General features: G+C 37.9%; 2 protein-coding genes across 3 annotated transcripts; one reads left to right on the top strand and one right to left on the bottom strand.

Moving 5' to 3' along the window:
- The first annotated feature begins 802 nt into the window (after window positions 1-802).
- LOC122079517 (transcription factor LHW-like) lies at window positions 803-10,532 on the top strand. Of its 2 annotated transcripts, XR_006140456.1 has the most exons (11): window positions 803-1,497; window positions 2,264-2,482; window positions 2,600-2,681; window positions 3,107-3,148; window positions 3,246-3,305; window positions 4,286-6,166; window positions 6,262-6,363; window positions 8,318-8,458; window positions 8,539-8,664; window positions 9,718-9,985; window positions 10,066-10,532. XR_006140456.1 is itself a non-coding variant. In XM_042646047.1 (10 exons), the coding sequence occupies exons 1-10, from the start codon at window positions 1,403-1,405 to the stop codon at window positions 9,892-9,894; spliced, it is 2,925 nt and encodes a 974-aa protein (XP_042501981.1). In that variant the 5' UTR covers window positions 803-1,402; the 3' UTR covers window positions 9,895-10,532. The 2 variants fall into 2 exon arrangements, 1 of the variants encoding a protein (XP_042501981.1); XM_042646047.1 differs by having other exon boundaries at window positions 9,718-10,532.
- Window positions 10,533-15,176: 4,644 nt separating this feature from the next.
- Window positions 15,177-18,412, bottom strand: LOC122080135 (aluminum-activated malate transporter 8). The gene is made up of 6 exons (XM_042647032.1): window positions 17,886-18,412; window positions 17,630-17,770; window positions 17,259-17,531; window positions 16,953-17,080; window positions 16,135-16,278; window positions 15,177-15,828 (listed from the first exon to the last, which is right to left on the bottom strand). The coding sequence occupies exons 1-6, from the start codon at window positions 18,181-18,183 to the stop codon at window positions 15,292-15,294; spliced, it is 1,521 nt and encodes a 506-aa protein (XP_042502966.1). The 5' UTR covers window positions 18,184-18,412; the 3' UTR covers window positions 15,177-15,291.
- Window positions 18,413-19,652: the final 1,240 nt, after the last annotated feature.

Genomic DNA, 19,652 nt, shown 5'->3' with positions numbered 1-19,652 from the left:
TGTGTTTCATAGACAATTGGGTATAAAATCTAATTGAACATTACTTTAAGAAAACAAGTTATGATATTACAAAGGAAAAATATTCACTAACTAAAGTGTGGGTGTGGCTTATAAGAGTGTTTCTTGTATCTATCTCCGTCATCCCTTAGAGGGGTAGAGATATCATTTTATAGGGGAAGAGAGAGATGGACACATGGGCGCTTATGAAATTTTATGAAAATTTTTATTATAAAATATGCATAAATACTCTGCTGTATATCATTAATATTCTTTTAAATAAAAAAAAATTGATAAATACATTTAAAATGGAAGTTGAGAGCTTGGGCGGATAGAAAGTAGAAATAGAATATAAGCATCACAACCATCGAAAAATAAAAATAAATAAAAATTAGGTCAGTTATTTAAAGTAAAAGAAAGGCAAGGACAATAACTGACATGTCAGCAGCACAACACTCTAGTTCACTCCATCAAGTAAGCAAACAACAACAGATGAACAGAAAGAAAAAATTAAAATAATAATAATAATATTATTTCAGTAATCAGTGGCAATTCCAGTAATTTCATTTTCATTAAGAGGGCAATATATAATGACGTCAGCCAGACAGTCACTTCCACTACCGGCGTCCACAGAGAAGAGTTTTCCTTTTTCATCCTAACATTTCTGATTTCCTTCCTTCCAAGACCGAAAACCGACAAAAATATATCAGTGGCATTACCCGTAATTATGGGCAAAAAGTATGTCATTTTCCTCGGAACTCTCACCCCCACCCTAACTTTGTTGATTTAATAAGGCGCAATATTTTCTCGACAGTAGCAGTAGCATCTCAGCATCTGAGAGAATCATATAACCAGAAAGCGAAGCGGTGAAGACGACCACACTAGAAGAAGACCTTAAAGAGATATTCAAGCTCAGAGCATCTAGAGAGAGAAAGAGAGAGAAGGAAGTGGAAGAGACAGGAGGAGCAGAGCTCAGAAGTGATTTGTAAGGTTCAAGAATTTTCCTCTTTTTTCTAAGATGGAGGAAGTCATGGTGAACTACGAGATTAGAACTTGTGGATTTGTGTAGGTTCTTGTTACGGAACCCTACTTCGCGGATGCTTAGGGTTTCGTTCGTTCCATCTTTCTTTTCAGTTCTTTTATTTCCTTCTTTATTTTTTTACTACTTCTTTTGCTTGAGAATGGGTATTCGGAAGTTGATTGCCGGAAATTTGGAACCGGCGAGGAAGAGGAGTGGTGGTGTTAGGACGAAACAAGCTGGAAGAGGATCGTGCCGTGGGAGTTAGACCAGAGTTTTTTCGCCGGAGTATTCATAGATTCCGGCACTGAAGTTCTTTAGTTGTTGTTCTTAACTTTACTGTCTCTTCAGTTTAATATACTTTTCGAGATTTTGTCGCTGGAGGCGATGGGGTTCTTGTTGAAAGAAGCTCTTAAGTGTCTCTGCGGTGAGAATCAGTGGTCCTATGCGGTTTTCTGGAAAATCGGTTGCCGGAATCCGACGTGAGTCTGCTGCATTTAGTTTATCTTTTATAATTTCTTCTGTGTTTTTTTAGCTTTTGGTTGGTGGACTGTGCACTTTCCGGTTTTTTTACTTTCTACGCTTTGTGTATTGGAGAAGTGACTATGTTTCTGCTTGTTTGTTTTTCACTTTTTCTAATATGGTAGATTCATTCATATCTTCTGTTTCCCCTGCTCTTCTATATTTACTATTTTCCCTCTTATTTTTTCTTTGAAATATTGATGCCTTTTTCATTTATAGAAATGTTATATTTTTTGTTCTGCTTTGTCTTTGAGAATCTATTAGCCTGATGGGTTTGTCCGCTGAAAATTATCCTGCGAGATTTTCTATTGATTTGGATTTTTGAGTACCATGAGTGATGTATCTTTCATGCTTGATTCTTCTTCTTGTCATTATCTATTTCAAACTACTAAAGTGTGTCGTTTAAAACTCTTAAAGGGTGAAGGCTGAATCTTTCGGTCCCAAACCTTTTACCATCCAAAAAAAAAAAAAAAAATCCGATTTCCTCTGAAATAAGATCTGAGAAAATGATTTGATATTATTTTCCATCTTGAGTATACAGTTCAAGGTTATTGAAAGATTATGGTCAAAACGCTTCCATAGATCACATGAGTTGAAAAGAAAAGAGGGAGAGAATCATGTTTCTCAGAGCCATATCGTTTGTTTCTGTCAAGGGTCATTTTTATCTATGTTATCTGCTTTTAATTCATGAGCTTCAGGGAAGATTTTTACTTTTCACAATGACAGGCTTTTGGTTTGGGAAGAATGTCATTATGAGCCTGCACAGTACTCTTCCCTACTGGGCATTTCAGGACTTGAGAGCACAGATGTGCTTCTAAAAGAATGGGAAGAACTTGTGAGTTTTCCTGAAACTCAGCTTTATCGGCTTGGATGTCAAGTTGAGGACCAAGTCTGTTCTGTCATTAAGACGATGATGAATAACCAGGTCCATGTTGTTGGAGAAGGGTATGGATATATTTATTCTCCATCTTCAATACCTACTCAACATTTTCTATGCAGTTTTTTTGGTCTAAGCAGTATCAAAGTAAGATTAATTACAGTTATTTCATTGTTGCATATCAGGATGGTTGGACGGGCTGCTTTCACTGGAAGTCATCTTTGGATTCTTCGAGAAAACGACATGGGGGAAGGTCATCAATCTGAGGTACTGCTGGAACTACTTCTGCTAGTGACATGTCAAATTAGGAGTGTAACTTCTTATGAATCATACGATTTTAATAAAATGCTATTGTTCTCTAGAGTAAAAGCTGCTTCTTCCCTTGTTGGTGGAAACATTGAAATGGAAATTTGTGAAATAAGCTGGATTTGTTAGTCCTTTTCAATGTTTATGGCTGGCAGAATCCATTTACTTCTTTGTTGGTTTGGTAAATACATATTTAGTAAATGGGAAATCGAGGGGTAATTACAAAGTTATGCACATTTTAGGAATTGATTTACAGGAGCTCCATTTCTATGCTGATTGATCTTCTTCTTATGAACTGTTTTGTCTCCAAAGATCAGGAGTGGGTGGGTCGTGCCTGGATTTGAAAACAAATTTTGTGTGGCTTATTCTCCTTTTGGTGCTTTCAGGTTATTACCGAGGTGAACCACCAATTTTCAGCAGGCATGCAGGTCCTCCCTCTCTCTCTCTCTCGTGTGTGTGTGTGGTGCACATGATTACTGCATGATCCGTGTTTTGTTCTATTGCTGATTCCCCCCCTCCTTGCAGACAGTTATAGTCATTCCTGTGCTTCCACATGGTGTCGTTCAGCTTGCTTCCACATCAGTGGTAAGTTTTTGTTTCAGTTATTTTCCTTTAAGAAAAGAAGGACGCTGAGAAATTCAATGCAACAGTTGTTATTTTTTGACTTCCATGGATTGCTTGTTTGACCATGTTTGGAATTTGCATAATCCCAAATCAGTTGGAATGTCTTAATATTTCTGCGAGATTGTCAATTGACAGACAACATCTTGGGTTTGTTGTAGTTTGAAATTTTGCCTCTATAGGATGATTGTAACCATTGCTTAGGTCTATCAGGAGTGTATTCTCTCTGCAGTGATGTGTAAAACAGGATATGCTCAAGCTGAAGTGATCTTGAGTCCCATCTGTGAATTATCTCGGTCTCAGGACCTGATCCTAACAAAACACCCAACTTAGTACATAACCCATTTTGAGCCCCATTATGTGTATCGTGTACTATGTATTAAATTTATGTGTAAGCCCAAACTTATAATCAACTATGATGTTTATTTAGCGTCTATTCTATTGCTTTTGTCTTAAGGAGCATGAATTTAGGGTCTATGATATTACTTGAACCTTATTCTTACTTTCTCTAAAATTTGGATGATAGCGTACTTGGACTTTCTAATCTCATGTGTATTACCAAGCTGGCTTGAAGTCAGATCAAGTTGGACTGAGGAAAAGTTAGCATATCAAGTTGATTATCAGATTAGATTGCATAGTGTTGATTGTCCAAACTGTAGGATTGGGCTTGGATATGGCACCAACATTACAGAATTGCACATTAATTAGGATGCTTATTTTAATTATATTTTCAATATGTTAGGTATGTGACTCTGTCTCATGACTACTGTAATATCAAAATACACCGTACCCTCTTGAGTTACTTTTTGAAAATGTCAACATCTAGATATTAAGTACACAGTTATTCTGAACATCCCCATGCTTCATTTATTTGTTTGTAAGTACTTCTTTTGGCTTCTTCCTCCACATTTGGAATTTTAATATTTTTTCTTCTTCTGCTTCAGATAATGGAAAATATGGGTTTTGTGAATAACGTAAAGAGATTATTTGCACAACTAGGAAGTGTGCCTGGTGCTCTCTCATCTAATAATTATGTGAAGAAAGATCCTTGCCAGAAGATTGGAGTACCCATCTCTCAAAGTGTACCTGTCTTAGGAGACCAAACTGTTTGTAAAATGGCAAAATTTGCTCCGCTTGTTGGTGACAGCTTTAATCAACCAATCCTCACATCTCAAGCTTCGGGAGTTACCCACCAATCTTCTCATTCTTTAAGTGCACAGATTCAGGACAACATGCAAGCTAATACTTCAACATTGCGAACGACTGCTATTGTGGCTCCATCTACTTCCAAATCTCTTAATGATCTTGTCCAGGCAACAGCCCTCCCACTGAGGAAGTCAAATGTTCCTCTCACAGGCCGACAAGAAACTGCATCCACCAGCTCTGAAGTGTTTCCTTCCAGTTCAGGTGGGCGGTTCAACCCACAGAGTTCTCCATATGATCCATGTTCTGGATTTGGTCTCCAATCTACACTTGGGCAATCAAGTATAAGTTGTAGTGGCCGAACATTTATGGAACAGCAGATCCTGCCAGGTAAGGGGTTACAGGGCCCTGTTAACCATAGTTTACCTGCATCACGCAGCACTGTTACGGAAGTAAGGACCATCAGAGGTGATGCATCTAATTATTTGAAAGATTCTGTTACTGCCTCTTTGCTTGAAGGAAGTGAGTTACCTAATGCTGGAAGTGGTCTTCAAACACTGACCTCAGATCTGTATGCACGTTCAATCCCATATAGATCAGCTGACATCAAGTCTCATTGCATTCCTCAAGATGGAAATGGTCGTCAATCTAATTCATCTAACACAAAGGCTGTCTCCTTGTCCACCCATGCAGATCAATCAAATACAAGTGGCATGCTTCCAGTGAGTTCCCATCAAAACCATTCCTCCACTAATGGAAAACTTGCTCAAACTGAGTTTTCTGCAAGAGAACATGGAGTGGAGAAGGATTTGTTTCAGGCCTTTAATATCCCACCAGGAAATCAAGATTGTTATATTTCTAGAAGTGGGACCATGTCTGCCATTATTCAAGACTGCCTGGTGACTAGTCAGGAGTGTGAGAGGGGAACTACATCACTACAACCTGTCTGTGAGGATGCATGTGTTCGACATTCTTCCGGCGAAGACTTGTTTGATATATTGGGTCTTGATTTTAAAAGCAAACTATTATGTGGCACTGGGAGTGAGTTTCTTATGCCTGGAAATGATGCAAGTGCACAGAGTTTGGGTACAGACGTTTCCACGTGTCTAACGCAGATGGATGCTGGTTCTGATTTTTATGCAACAAATGATGGGATCTCAGATAGTGGAATTTTCTCTGAAGCTGGGACTGACCATTTGTTGGATGCTGTGGTTTCAAAGGTTCATACTACTTCTAAGCAGAAGTTTGATGATAATGTCTCTTGCGGGACAACAGTGACAAAGTTAAGTAGCTTTTCAGTTAACTCAGATGCTCCTACATGTGGCCATGCTAGTGTATCTGATCAGATGAAGATAGATATGCTTGGTCTGCCTCCACCTCCTTCGAAGGTAGAATTAGTGAGATCAAGTTCTTTTAGATCTGGATGTAGTGTGGATAATGCTGGTGGGTCTCAAACCAACCCCATTTATAGATCCCAAATCAGTTTATGGATGGAAGATGGTCAGAACTTGAAGCAAGAAAATAGTATCTCAACTGCCAATTCTAAAAAACCCCATGAAACAGGGAAAGCAAATCGCAAAAGGCTTAGACCTGGAGAGAGCTCTAGACCTCGGCCAAAAGATCGTCAGATGATCCAAGACCGTGTGAAGGAGTTGCGAGAGATTGTACCTAATGGTGCAAAGGTGATGTTTTCTTGATATGCATTTTCTCCCTATCCTTTCTTTTTGCACTTCTAGTCTTGCTCACTCATGTTCATTTTTTTAATTTGTTTAAACAGTGTAGCATTGATGCACTGCTTGAACGCACTATTAAGCACATGCTCTTCCTGCAAAGTGTGACAAAGCATGCAGATAAGCTAAAGCAATCCGGGGAATCCAAGGTTTGTTTGGTTGCTTCTTTCTTTGTTTAGCTTTATTATACCCTATTCATGCAGCTATTTGTTTAAGTTGTGTTAGAGAAGACTGATTCTTGTATACGGCAATTCTCTGGCCACGTAATCTAATATCTGGACTCAAAATTTATGTCTGGTTACGGAGACAGAAGCAGTGTGCAGTGGCTTCTTTAGGACCTAAAGATGTTTGGATATGTGACTATTGGAAAATGGAATTTTGAAAACTGAAAATATGCAATTCCATAGCAGTAGTTAAACAGAGTCGTTACGTAGTTTTGTGTTCTAATAATTGAAGATAGATACTTGAATGCGAAGTATTAGCCTGTCTGTCTTCTTAATTTGATTTTAGAATTGTCTTCATCATTTCAATTCATTAAAGAATAAGATTATGATTTCTTCTGGAGCATAATTTACAAGATAATTTGTTGCTCATGCATGATGGTAGAAACAGGATTCATGGGGCTGAACCACGTATGGTCGGGAAAAGGCTTTATAGGTAACGTCGTAATAGTGTGGAATGGCATGATCCCATCAATTAGTATGATATAACATATAACTTTTTAAGGTATTGGTATGCTTATATCATATATAAAAAATCAACATTAAGCCACATCAACTTATCAATAATCGACATAGAAGCCATATCAATGAAAATAAGTTCTAGATTTCAGACCAACACAAAATCCCACATTCTACCGTCAGAAAATGGCAAAAATGACACTAACAAATAAATCAAACAAATTAATGTTAAGCTCGTCAAGCCATCAACCAACACTTTCGAAGGTGGTGCATCTTCTGATACCATAGACAATGAGGACACCCAGCCACCCACAGCACCTATGTCGTAAGCAAAGGTTACAGCACTAATTAAGAATCTTACAATCAGCAGGAAAGGAAGAAGGGGTGGGGGGTGGGGAACCAGACTACAGGAGAAGAAGAAACAGAGAAGTAAGAACTGAAGAATATAAAAAAAAAGGGGGGGGGGGCTACTGCCCCACAGAGGAGAAGCAAGGGAAAAAAAGAAGAGGAGAGGAAGGGTGGGTAACAAACTTACTGCAGAATCAAAGGCACCTGCAATGGCGCCGCTTGTAGAAATCAGACGCTGCAGCTGCCGCCTGCCGGAATATCTGCCAAAGTATTCCGGAAGTGTAAGTGGAAGTATGTTGTCGCTAGGGTTATGTACTTTGGTTAACCACAATCGAACAATGAATAAAGGAATGGGTTTTGATGTTTTGTTCTTTTTTTTTTTCAAACCAACTGATTAGATGCTTCTCACCTGTATGATGTCATATTACCTTCACAAGAAAATAATATTGTTAGGAATAGCATCTGTTTATATGTATAAACGCAAGCATAAAAAGGCGGCCACCCAGACATATAGGCTTCCAAGGTGCTTAAGGTGATGGCCTGGGCATTTGCCCAGAGCACCGAGGCATATTTGCCTTTCAAGACTCGAGCAAGGCAAGGTGTGGCCCAGGCCCTAAAAACACCTGGACGCCTAAGCGGTATGCAATGCCTTGACAAAAAGGTACCAATCTGGATTTGTCACTTGTCAAATTTTATACTTTTCCCTGTGTAGTTTCAGGATTTCAGCCATCAAAATGTTGATTTTGTAGGAATTTATGTCAAATATATGCAGAAGATAGTTTAGTTTTGTCGGATGGCCAAATATTTTGGACTGAAACATATAACAACCAGGAGGCTGTGGGCAGCAAATTGGACCTTTTTTGTTTGCCACCTGACCTGCCATGAAGCAGATTTTGGAAAGCCTAATCAAGCTTAGCTGGAAGATGTACCCAGCATCATGCTGCCCTTATATGATATGTTAATTACAGAACTAACCAAAATACAATATAAGTATTTCCTGAGAACTTACTGGCAAGAGAAATGAATGGGAGGTATTCTGAGATTGTATGTTTCTTGGCTTTTAATGAATTTACAGATTATCAGTAAAGAGGGTAGGCTGTTCATGAAGGACAACTTTGAGGGAGGGGCAACATGGGCATATGAAGTTGGTTCTCAATCCATGATCTACCCAATCATAGTAGAGGATCTGAATGCACCTCGTCAGTTGCTTGTGGAGGTAACTATTACTGGTTTATGTCTCATAACCTTGGTTTGGGAAAGGGCTGAATTTATGTTTCTTATTGTTTTCTTTTGTAGATGCTTTGTGAAGACCGGGGTTCCTTTCTAGAGATTGCCGATATAATCCGAGGATTGGGATTGACCATTCTGAAGGGCGTGATGGAAGCTCGGAATGACAAGGTGTGGGCACACTTTGCAGTGGAGGTAAATCCATTTTACTATGGCCTTGACATTTTTTGGCCTTCCCTCATTTGCCTCTTCATTTAGTTTCTTGCTTCACATATCTTTTGGTTCCCAACGACTTCTGAAGAATGCTATCATGGGAGCCTGTTGTTGTGGTGCTAATTTGTTTCAATGCCTTGTATACAATCTTCTGTCGTTCCATGCTTATGTTGGAACCATTTGATGATTCCATAATATTCTGTGCCATAGTCTGGTTGTTTTAAGTGGATAGATTCATTCCTAAAGTATTTGTTAAGGGCAATACTTTTCATGTCATGCTCCTAGGATACAATTGTTGATCCTTTAAAAATCTATTTGATGTGATTTTTTATCCCCCTCCCCCAAACCCACCCCCACACCCCCCCCCAAAAAAAAAAAGTGAAAAAAAAAGATAGTATTTGATGCATTTGCAGGATGACCCCGACTCCAGCTGGTTGGTGGAGAATGCTGAGAAATAAAATGGAAAAAAAAAAAAAAATGGAGCTTTCCAACTATTACCAGCAATAATTGTTGTAACTAACTCTAAAGCTTACCCTTACCAAAAAAAAAAAAAAAACTCTAAAGCTGACTATACTACACAATTTTGTGCTGGCATATAAACCCACGGCTTTGTAATATAGTTATTCCTCATTATTAACAATTTTGTGCTGGCATAAACCCACGGCTTTGTAATATGGTTATTCCTCACTATATTAATTCAAGTTGAGTTCTCTCAGAAGTTGGACATAGGTTAAGAGTGCTCTCCATGACAATTGCTTTGTCTCTCGTGTGACCTGTGCTATTGCTCTGTCTGGGGTCTGGCCATCTGGGTGTCGAAATATACCGACATTTTTGTAATATTTTAGTTCTTTGTTACTATTTTAATTCAAGTTGAGTTATCCATTTATTGCCTGAGATGATGATGTGCAAGTCTAACATCATTTCCTGTACACCTATAACTGAATTTTGTGCCTATATGGTGATCTAGGCAAATTATCTCTGAGTTGTCTTTAAATGAAATACATCACTTACTTTTTCTATATTTTCTGCTTACAGGCAAACAGGGATGTCTCAAGGATGGAAATATTTCTGTCGCTTGTTCATCTGTTAGAGCAAGCTGGAAAGGGTAGTTCACCAGCACTGAAAGGTATTGATTGCAGCAGTCTGATGGTGCATAACACCTTCAACCAAGCTTCCATACCTGCAACTGGTCCATGTAATAGCTTGCAGTAAGCTACCTGTATTATCTTCTTGAATCTGGGCATGTTGAGAGCGGGCTTGGGCTTTTTGCCTGCCATGACTGACATGAATTCTAGTCTCTCAGGTAGTTCCAACTCTTAACTGATTCGTCCAATGTGAATCTGTGAATTGGACTGTTAACTGACCTCAGTGGAGTGGGTGAAGCTGTTTAGGTGGTTGTTAGCTCCTCAAACCTGTAGAATGGTTTCTTCCATAGCATGTTACTGAAATGTGCTGATGAACAGTTTGCTCCAAAAATCAACTATTCGTGCCTCGGAAATTTCTGCAGGACCTTCGATTGGTTGGCATGGGGAGGGCGAGGGGGGGTGTTGCTTTCTTTTCCTTTTTGGTGGGCATTGGTATTGGGGTGTTACTGGCTTGTTATAGTTATTTGGGAGCAGTGGTATGGCTGTCTCTGGTTTTATAAATGTAAAAAATGGGAAAGGTGGGATACAAAAATGGAAGGGTAATGGTGTATATTTATGAAGCCTTAGATTCTGGGCAGGTTTCCTACACTACAGATACTATGTACTTTGGTTGTGTTATATTGAGTGGTCGATTGTCTTTATCTTCATCGGCCACTTTCATTGTGGTACTGCACTACTACTTTCGTATGCTTATCTTTTGATAAATCGTTTGGTTGCAACTTGCAAGAGAAATTAGGGATGTGAAAAGTTTTGAATTATCGTGGTTGCAAATTTCATTGCTTTGCATAGACCTTCCTTCTTGATCATTGGGAGCTTTTCTTTGAAGTTGTCTATGGAAGAATAAAATTCATGCGAAGTTAAATCTTTCTATGGAAACTCTTATGAAGTACCAGGTCTAATCTGAAGAGGATTTTTCTTAATTGAGGATCTTTGTCCTCTTACCATTTGGAGAGGGATATGGAATGACATTTATTTTTGTCTCGCCATATCTTTAAAAGAACTTGGGGTCCATTTGATAACGTTTCAAGAAATGCGTTTCTGTTGTTTTTGTGTATAGAAACGGTAGAAAAAAAAAAAAAAAAAAAAACAACGTTTGATAAAACTGTTTCATTTCACTTGTTTTCAGAAATAGAAATAGAATTTTCTATCTATTTATGGTTCAAGAAACGATGCAGGCGAAAAAAGACTGATCAAACATGATTTATCAACTTCCAGAAACAATTCATGGACATTCTTTTGCTGGTTATTATCGATTACCATAAACCATTTGATAACTTTTCTATAAATCATTTGATAACTTTTCTATGTCTAGAAACAGTAGAATCGGCTTTTCAAGTTTCTGGAAAAAAAAAAAAGGATTTTTTGGTGTTTGATAAAATTGTTTCTCGAAACGTTTTTTTATAGATATAATACAACTAAAAAACCCGATAGTATCATCGGATGCTAAAAAAGGAAAGAGGGTTGGGTTGCCTATTTTTAGGTTTAAATGGTTGAGAGATTTATTGGGCATAACCTTTTTTTTCTTTTAAATTACTTGTTTCGCCAAAGTCGTTTCTAGAATTGTAAATAGGCATAAGTTTTGATTTATCTCTCTAGAAATGGGTGAAACGGAATAATTTTATTAAACGCTTTTTAAGCTGTTTCTCTGTTTCTGGGAACAAGAAAATGCAAAAACTGCAGAAATAGAACTTTGTCAAACGGTGCCTTAGGGTTAAGAACTGAATGCCTTTAAGGTTTTAATTTGATGCTGGTGGTATGAACCCATGGAGTAATTTACAAGCCCAATAAATAAATGATATGTATAAATGACCAATGTAGTCGCTACAATCGACCTTTGGTTTCTAAGATTGATTTCTTTTTTCTCGTCCATATTTGTTACTTCATTTGGATGGTTAGAAATAACTGTATCAAAATCAAGAGGGCCCTAAACCTCCAAAATATTTATCAAATATAAACAAGTAGGTTCATGGACTTAAATCTTCTCAAGCCTATCACTTTAGAAGTTGATCAATCAATTAATGATAATCTGATCACATGGCCTGATTATCAAGGGCTTTTACTTAGAGCCTCATTTAATATAGTTTATGATGGGAGTTTTCCAATTTCTTTTTGAGTTGTTGGTTGGGCAGTAGTTATTATTTTTTTTTTTTAAACGGAACATTTATTTGTGCCTCCTTAAATTCTGAATTCGCAGGGAGCATATAGGAATTTGAAATCAGAAGAATTCTCGAAGGTTGCAGAAAGCAAGGCGGTTTGGTCTCATCATTGCCGCCATGAGGAGATAGTAAAGCTTCTGCAAGAAGATGAGGAAAGTTGGGCCCAGGCATAAAAAGACAGCACTGTCCCTCTCCGATGTATGTTGAAGATGCTCCTACTGCTCCTTCCTTCGGACCATGGGTCTAGTGTTTTCTATGCCTAACCGGCAATAGAGCCTTACCCCAAAAACAAAAAAACAAAATATTTACATATATACCTTTTCAACGGAGTCAAATAAGGTTTAAATGTGACCTGTAATCATCCAACTTGAAGACTAATAAAAGTGTTCCAATCTATCTTGAGTGGGAGAATAATGTGATGTCTGGATTCGTCACCAAAAAAGAGGTCTGGATTCATCTTAACCTAAATTCCTAATCATCAAACTCTGAAGACTAAATAAAAGCACCATTTCTGTTTTCTTCTTAAAGATATATATATATATATATATTTTTTTTTTCCGGCTGATACCGAACTGAATCAGGGATTCAAGTTTGGATAATAAAATGTTGGATTTTAAAGATATTAAGCCGATCCAGATTCCAGACTGATACAAGCCGATCTGGTCCATTAATTTTGCTAGAAATTTCGTCACCTTAAGCCACCAAATGGAGATAAATAATGGAATAATGGATAATGGAACTGAACCTTAATATGCATATTTGTTGTGGATTTATGAGCCCACATCCAAAATTTTCTTCCTTCTAAATGGAAAGCACATTAAGTATCAATAACTGATCCAGGATCGGCCAAGTATCCTTCCGTCAATATAGTCCAGCTGATCTGATATTGATGCTTAGAATTCTGGTCCCTAGTGCTCCTATCCATGGAAAAACATCACAAACAAGACCATGGACAAATAATCTGTAGGACACTTTTTTTTTTTTTAATGGATAAGAACCTTAAAACACTTATCATTACCTCAACTTGTTGCTTATCCTCATTATGATCCTCTCTTGTGGCAACAGTAATTTTCTGGTTCTTGTGGTGTAGAACAGCTTCATCTTTGTATTGTTATGGATCATCATTTTTTTTCGAAAGTCATGCTTTTTTTCAATCAGTACTTTATGCACGGATTCTCTGCTTCTTCACCTTCTTCCTTCCCTTTTATACTATATTCACACCCAAACAACTTTCTCATCAGACCTAGTAAGTGGCATCTAAACCTATATGGCCTTAGAGACCTTTGCTATTCGCTATAGCAATGATTTTGGCAAGTAGAGCCATCAACCTATTTTTATATGTTGCTGTGACCTGTATGGTTTTCTGACCATCACTGGTGAGTTTGTAATACCTAGTTCTAGTGGTGAAGCAACTGTGGTGGCCAGCATTATCTCTAAGAGGTCAGAATTCTCTGGTAATGCAGTTCTGAGTGTGGCCTTAGAGTGTTTTTTTTTAAGCCAAATATTATATTGTCCCCACCTTTAGAATTATGTTAAATATGAATCTGATAATGAAAAAACAAGGGAGACATAATCCGCCTTACTCAACCCATGGGAGACAATTTACTCTATCACTCTCAAAACTCATAAAAAACATTTATAAAGAAATTTTACATCCTAAAAGTGGTAAACCAATTTGGACCGCAACTAGCCTTAGAGATCACTAGTGCGTTTTTTCTTTTACACTTTCGACCAGCAGATCTCCAAGCAAGATTGACTCATTTCTGTGATTACGATGGTGACATACATATAAGGGAAAATCTTGTTAATTTCAAAGGCTCTATGTGTGTTTCAGTAAGTTTTTTGTATAACGGGGAGTTCTTTCTGAAAAAACAATCTGAAAGAAGTGTGAAGATAAGCATAATAATCCTAATCTCCAATAATAGTAGAACAAATTTTATTTCATTGTGGATGTAGATGTAGACAATCTTGTTACACCTCATAAATCTTTGTGTATAATTATGTGATTGTTTTTTGTGTTTTTCATTATTTTTTTTATTATTTTAATTCTTCGAAAACTTATCAACTTGGTATCAGAACTTAAGATGACCCAATGGTTGGAGCAATTGGAGATCACCAGATGTTTAACCATATGACATAAATGTTCGAGAAGTTGACTGCACGAGTGGGTGTCGTTTCATTATTTGATGAATATTTTATTGACTGAAATACCCTCAACATCTAGAAAAGGGAAGCCCAAGTTGAAAGGGTGTTTTCGTAATTTTGTTCAGAAATAGAGGGCGTTTATAACATTTCGTCTGGGGGATCGATCTCTGCTTTGGAAACGGAAAAGGCTATGAAAAAGTAGAAAGTTTCTCCGATTCGGCGGCAAATTGAACGTGAGGTCAGAGGATGCCAAGTTGGCTGTAACATCAAACTCTTGACTGACACGTGGCAGCACGAAATTAACGTCGGCGTTAGCCAGATGCCTAGTTGGCTGTCACATAACAAAACAAAAACCGTCTGATCAGTACTCCAGTACATCACAGCAGGAAAGATCAGACCATGCAATTGAAATCCTAGTCCTTGAAGGCTTTTCTCTACAGATTATGATCAGATGGCTGAGATCATCGGGAGAAAAAAGTCCCATTAATTAGAGTCCAAATCTTCTGTGATGAGCAGTGAACGATGAGTGGCTGTGAACATCCAACTGTTGGGAGGCCCTGACATGCACCCCTAGCTGCTATTGCTCTCAAATTTCTAACGAAAAAACAGGTGAATTAATGATACAATTGATTCCATTGTTGGGGTTGAATCCCATTTGTTGTAAACGTTGGATGATTTCAAAGGCTTAGAGAAGCCGGAAACTTATATGGGTATTTCATTATATTTTTTGTTTAAGGTTTTGTTAAATATTTATAGTGAGGGTTCTTTTTCTATAAACAATCTAAGAAAGGTATGATGACGAGCACTATAACCCTAATTTTCATTGATAGTAAATCAAGATCTCATCTCACCGTGGATATGTAATTTTATTGAACCATGTAAATCTGGGTTCATTGCGTGATTTTCCATTCTTTTCTACATCATTTTTAAGGTTCTATTTCTACGTTCCTCTTTTTTTCGATTAATAATTTTAATCCCTTGAAAATGGAAGTTGGAAGGGGACCATTCTAATGCACCAAAGGAAAGGAAGAAACACCATATCTGACACAAAAAAAAAAGGAGAGTTGCTTCATTAACTGAAAAAGAAAGAATACAGAGATATAAAGAATACAGCCACTTTCCTTTACAAATTTCACATTATTTTAAAGCTAAAGCTCAAATGACTAACTTTTAATAATAATACAATTTTGAGTTTCTTGTGTTGTTTGTATGTTAGTAATTTTATTTACACATTCATGATCAGTAGGATTAGCAATATCAGTCATAGTTGCAGGCGGGTCGGGTATTATGATCACAACATGAGGGCTCTCATCACCCGAAACCGGTTTTATGGTTCCCCGGTGAAGTAAATGCGGTTTCTCGGGTGTATTTGTCGGGTCTAATTTCTTGAAATGAGCTAGGTTGGCAAGTTCATGGACTGACTCTGTAATCTTCTCTGTGCAATGGACTATCTCAACCAGTAGTGAAGCAACTGTGGCCCCTGGCATTATTGCTAAGAGATCAGAATTCTCTAAGAATGCAGTTTTGAGTGTGGCCTTGAGATCACTGGCTGCATTATTTGCACTTTCAACCAAGGGATCAGCTAAGTAAGGTTGCCTCATCTCTGTCATTGCTAAGGCTAATTCCTTCAAAGCTTTCCCACATTCCAAGCTCATATCTGTACATGCCTTTTGAATTTTATTTTGGAATTCAGATGGTGCCTGCAAGAGTAACATACACGTTTATTAGGGTTTGAAGGAGAACGTAAATACATATTAATTAGGTTGGTGAAAAAGAAGTCGTAACCTTACTTTTTTTTTTTTTTTGTCATTTAGTATAACCCTAAAATGACATACTAATAAATCACTTTCAAATTATTTTGATACCTCCGGCTTAAAATAACTTTTCTAGAAATAAGATTAAAAGGTAATAAAAAAAATTACAATTTCTCACTACACCATCTTGGTGAAAATAATTAAGATGCACTCTACATATGAACATGAAGCAAAAAGGTCTAGTTATATTACTTGGATCTTGGAGTTGATGCAACCATTAAGAGCTTCAACAAGGTAAGCGCATTGTCGATTTAAAGTTCCAATTAGCAGATAATGTTTCCATGGATGACGGAACCTAAAACGGCCATGACCTGGTTCCCACCTTGCAAAATTAACCTGCAAAAGTTGACAAATTAACATCAATTAATGGCTATAAGTTTATAAATCCTTTACCAGCAACACAAATTTTACCAGCTTTTATTACATATATATGCATCCCCCAAATGTCTATTTTTACCCAGTGATGGTGAGAAGTGGCCACAGATGATATTTTTCGTAGTATCTATTAATGTATATATATAGACATGTTTTACCTAAAAGCTCGTACTTGTAAAGAATGGCAGCGTCAATGTATACATTAATTTTCTCATTCAACTGATTGTTTATAAGTTGGTAAAGCCTGCTTAAGGCATCAGTGATAAATGGGCTTTTGAAACTATCTTTGAGGAACTGTTTAAACTTTTTTTTTTTGGTTAGAAAGGAACTGTTTGATGTGCAGAGAAAGATACTGAATAGAATTGACTATTGAATGGAGATTGATGGAAGTATTTCAGTGAACACATGGAGATGAGTGTCCATGAGATTCCAATCTAACAGTTGATAACTGCACACCCATAACCACCTTCTGAGTCCATTAATAATCAGAACAGTAGTATTACTTTATCCCTTGTGGTGTTATTGGTTTCAGTGCTGGCCACAGTAAAAGGTTTCCCCAGACAGTTGTCACAGTTCAGACAAAATAAAACCCAGAGAGAGGGAGAGGAAGTGGGAGAGTGAGAGGTTCTACTCACCAAGGATTCTTCAGTGGCTTTTGAATTAAGAACACTTTTATATGCCTCAAGGAATGGCTTTTGGTTCTTAGGAATCACAGGGTTGTCTCCATCTTCAGGGCTTCTGCTAAAATACTCTTCCCCAAATCCTGCAAGTTTTATTAATATTATTAGTGAGTGAGTTTCTGTAGATTCCAAATATAGAAGTACAATGAAACAAAAACAAAGTAAGTTGGGCGGTTTGTTGGGTTGTATTATAAGTCTATTTTATATTGAAAGGTACATTGCACTATAGCAAGTTGATGATAAGTTTAAAGCTTTAATTACCTTCTAGGAAACAGGCAATCTTTTCCATGTTCTGTGCAACCATGTGGTGAAGATCTTCACCAGCCCACACTGGGCAGATGAAAATGGACACAGTCACACAGGTAAGACCTCCAATGATGATTGTTGATAGCCTCTGATGAGCCAATTCTATGATCTTATCTACTCGATAACCTGATACCGATACCAAGCTGAATGTTAATATGAATATCACCACCCCATAGTCATATCTTTGCTTGATTCTTGGAAAAAATCGCGAAAATGTCGATGCTGCCGCTGTTGTAACACATCAGATCATCAATAACCAACTTTAAGTAATCTAAATAAAATGTTTGAGAAAGGGATAATGAAGTATATATTTCAAGGGTATCTACCTAGTAAGAAGGTAGAGAGGCCAAGTATTATGGGTTCTCCTTTGTGTCCACAAAGACTTGCTAATTGATGGGCTCCTACACCAAGGGCACCAGCTAGTAATGTTGCAAATACTCTGTTTAGACCTTTACCCAAGGTTGCACCTGAAGTAGAGTAAATTTTATATGAACTTATTAGTCTTTGATTTTCCCATATGTAAGAAGTGAGACCCACAAAAAAAAATTTTTTTTTTTTTTGGGTTACAGAAAGCTTGCTTACCAACAGTGAATTCAAAGACAACCACCACAGTTAAGACTGCCCACATGCCTGCAGCTCCAAATCCATCATAGAGGGGCCTAAAGTAGTAGATGAGTGAAACCAAGGTAAGGGCAATGCCCACCTTGAGAGAGTGGATGACCCTTCTTGGGTCATCTTTTCCTACCTCTATTATCTTCTGCACCACCCCAACTATCATAGCCTTGAGCTTCTCAGCAGGCTGCATAGCCAAGGCCTTGAGCCACCACCACCCACGGCCGAAAAGCTCGACCTTCTCATGGCTTGATGATCCAATCTCCATTTCTGTAGTGAGGGAAGGCAAGTTTGCATTCACTGATGCAAAAGAGAGAAATGGGAATTTGATGAAGACAAGCTTTTTGTTTGGTTTTGCTTCTTTTTTCCTTCCAAGTAGTATGATATGGATTATGCAGAGAGAGAGAGAGAGAGAGAGAGAGAAGAGAAATGTTGATGGGTTGAGAAGAGGAAGGATCAAAGGAGAGCAATGAAGCTTGGGATGAACAATGGTGAGGCAGAGTGAGAGGCCTCCATTTATAAGGAGAAAAGTTGGGGTGGCCTTTACTTTATTTGGCACATGTGTTGGTGCTTTTGGTGTACGACAAGAAGACAAAGATTTTCTTTGGGTGTGGGCGAAGAAGGGTCTTGGAAACAAAGGTGGCTGACAAGGCTAAAACTTAGATCTAAACCGATTTCATGCCCTGAAACTACATTCCTCTGAGTCAAAAAAAAAGGGCTTTCAGACTTTTTTCAATCATTTTCAAGTGGTAGTTCCCAATCCCAATGCCATGGTCACTCATCCTACATCCTCTCTCTCTCTCTCCTCCCCCTTAGCACTAAGGAGACAAAGTCCTTCTTGTGATGGTGATACCTAGTTGAAAAGCCAGTGTAAAGTGTGAAGATGCACTGTATTCCACTATTGAAGAGTTAGCTGCTTGGTTTGGAACACAAATGAGTTTTTCTTGGCTTGTGGTTAAAGACGAGTTGACTCATTTAGGACCACCCTTCCTAAATCTAATGAAAGAACCCCAAGAGATTGGGTTTTATAATCAAGATTTAAGGTATATTTATGATAAAATGGGTGAATGCGTGCTACCAAGTTGTCCTGCCAAAATTAAATAACAGAATTCTGTCAGTGAACACTGTTGAGAGAGGTGAAGATGGGTTCGAGCCTCATGTTTGAGGTCACACAGACTTTGGTAGACAAAACCTACCCCAAGCCAACACACTCCTAAGAAAGCCCCCTCCCTAGCCAAGTCTCTTCCTGGCCAGTGGCCCCCTCACTCCCTTCAAGAACCATAGAACTTGAATGAACAAATAGCACACTCCACTACAGGTGAAACTGAAAACAAGAACTGGTGCCAGAGGATGTACTAAGTAAAGGATTGCCAATGCTTTTAAAATGCTATTATGCACTGTCATTTTGGAATCTAATTGATACCCATGCTTGATATGAGCCCCACTTAATAGCTCAACTATACCACATATCAGCTTGAGAAAACAATCAAAATGGTTTGCTTCTGCTGTATCATTCTAATTAAATGATGGGATTGAATTCCCTGTCTTGCTATCTTGCATATGCTAGCTCATCCTTGTGTCTCTCTCTCTCTTTGACAATAAGAGCAAAGATGATATTTCATAGAAAGAAAGTAAGATAAGACAGAGAGAGGCACTAGCATATGTTAGGACATTTCGGACTTAATACAATATGCCGGGGAGTAATTATGACCCTCGAATGTAAAAATTCTCTTCAGT

The sequence above is a fragment of the Macadamia integrifolia genome, chromosome 5 (genome assembly GCF_013358625.1).
Source record: "Macadamia integrifolia cultivar HAES 741 chromosome 5, SCU_Mint_v3, whole genome shotgun sequence".
Taxonomy (NCBI): Eukaryota; Viridiplantae; Streptophyta; class Magnoliopsida; order Proteales; family Proteaceae; genus Macadamia; species Macadamia integrifolia.
This window is presented reverse-complemented; position numbering and strand designations above follow the sequence as displayed.

Excerpts from the sequence above, each read along its gene's own strand:
- LOC122079517 (XM_042646047.1), top strand. The coding sequence starts at position 1,403 with ATGGGGTTCTTGTTGAAAGAAGCTCTTAAGTGTCTCTGCGGTGAGAAT. Across the intron at positions 1,498-2,263 it reads ATCGGTTGCCGGAATCCGAC|GCTTTTGGTTTGGGAAGAAT; the intron begins GTGAGTCTGCTG and ends TCACAATGACAG. Across the intron at positions 3,149-3,245 it reads AATTTTCAGCAGGCATGCAG|ACAGTTATAGTCATTCCTGT; the intron begins GTCCTCCCTCTC and ends CCCTCCTTGCAG.
- LOC122080135 (XM_042647032.1), bottom strand. The coding sequence starts at position 18,183 with ATGGAGATTGGATCATCAAGCCATGAGAAGGTCGAGCTTTTCGGCCGT. Across the intron at positions 17,532-17,629 it reads CCTCTCTACCTTCTTACTAG|CGGCAGCATCGACATTTTCG; the intron begins GTAGATACCCTT and ends GTGTTACAACAG. Across the intron at positions 15,829-16,134 it reads GCATCAACTCCAAGATCCAA|GCACCATCTGAATTCCAAAA; the intron begins GTAATATAACTA and ends TTACTCTTGCAG.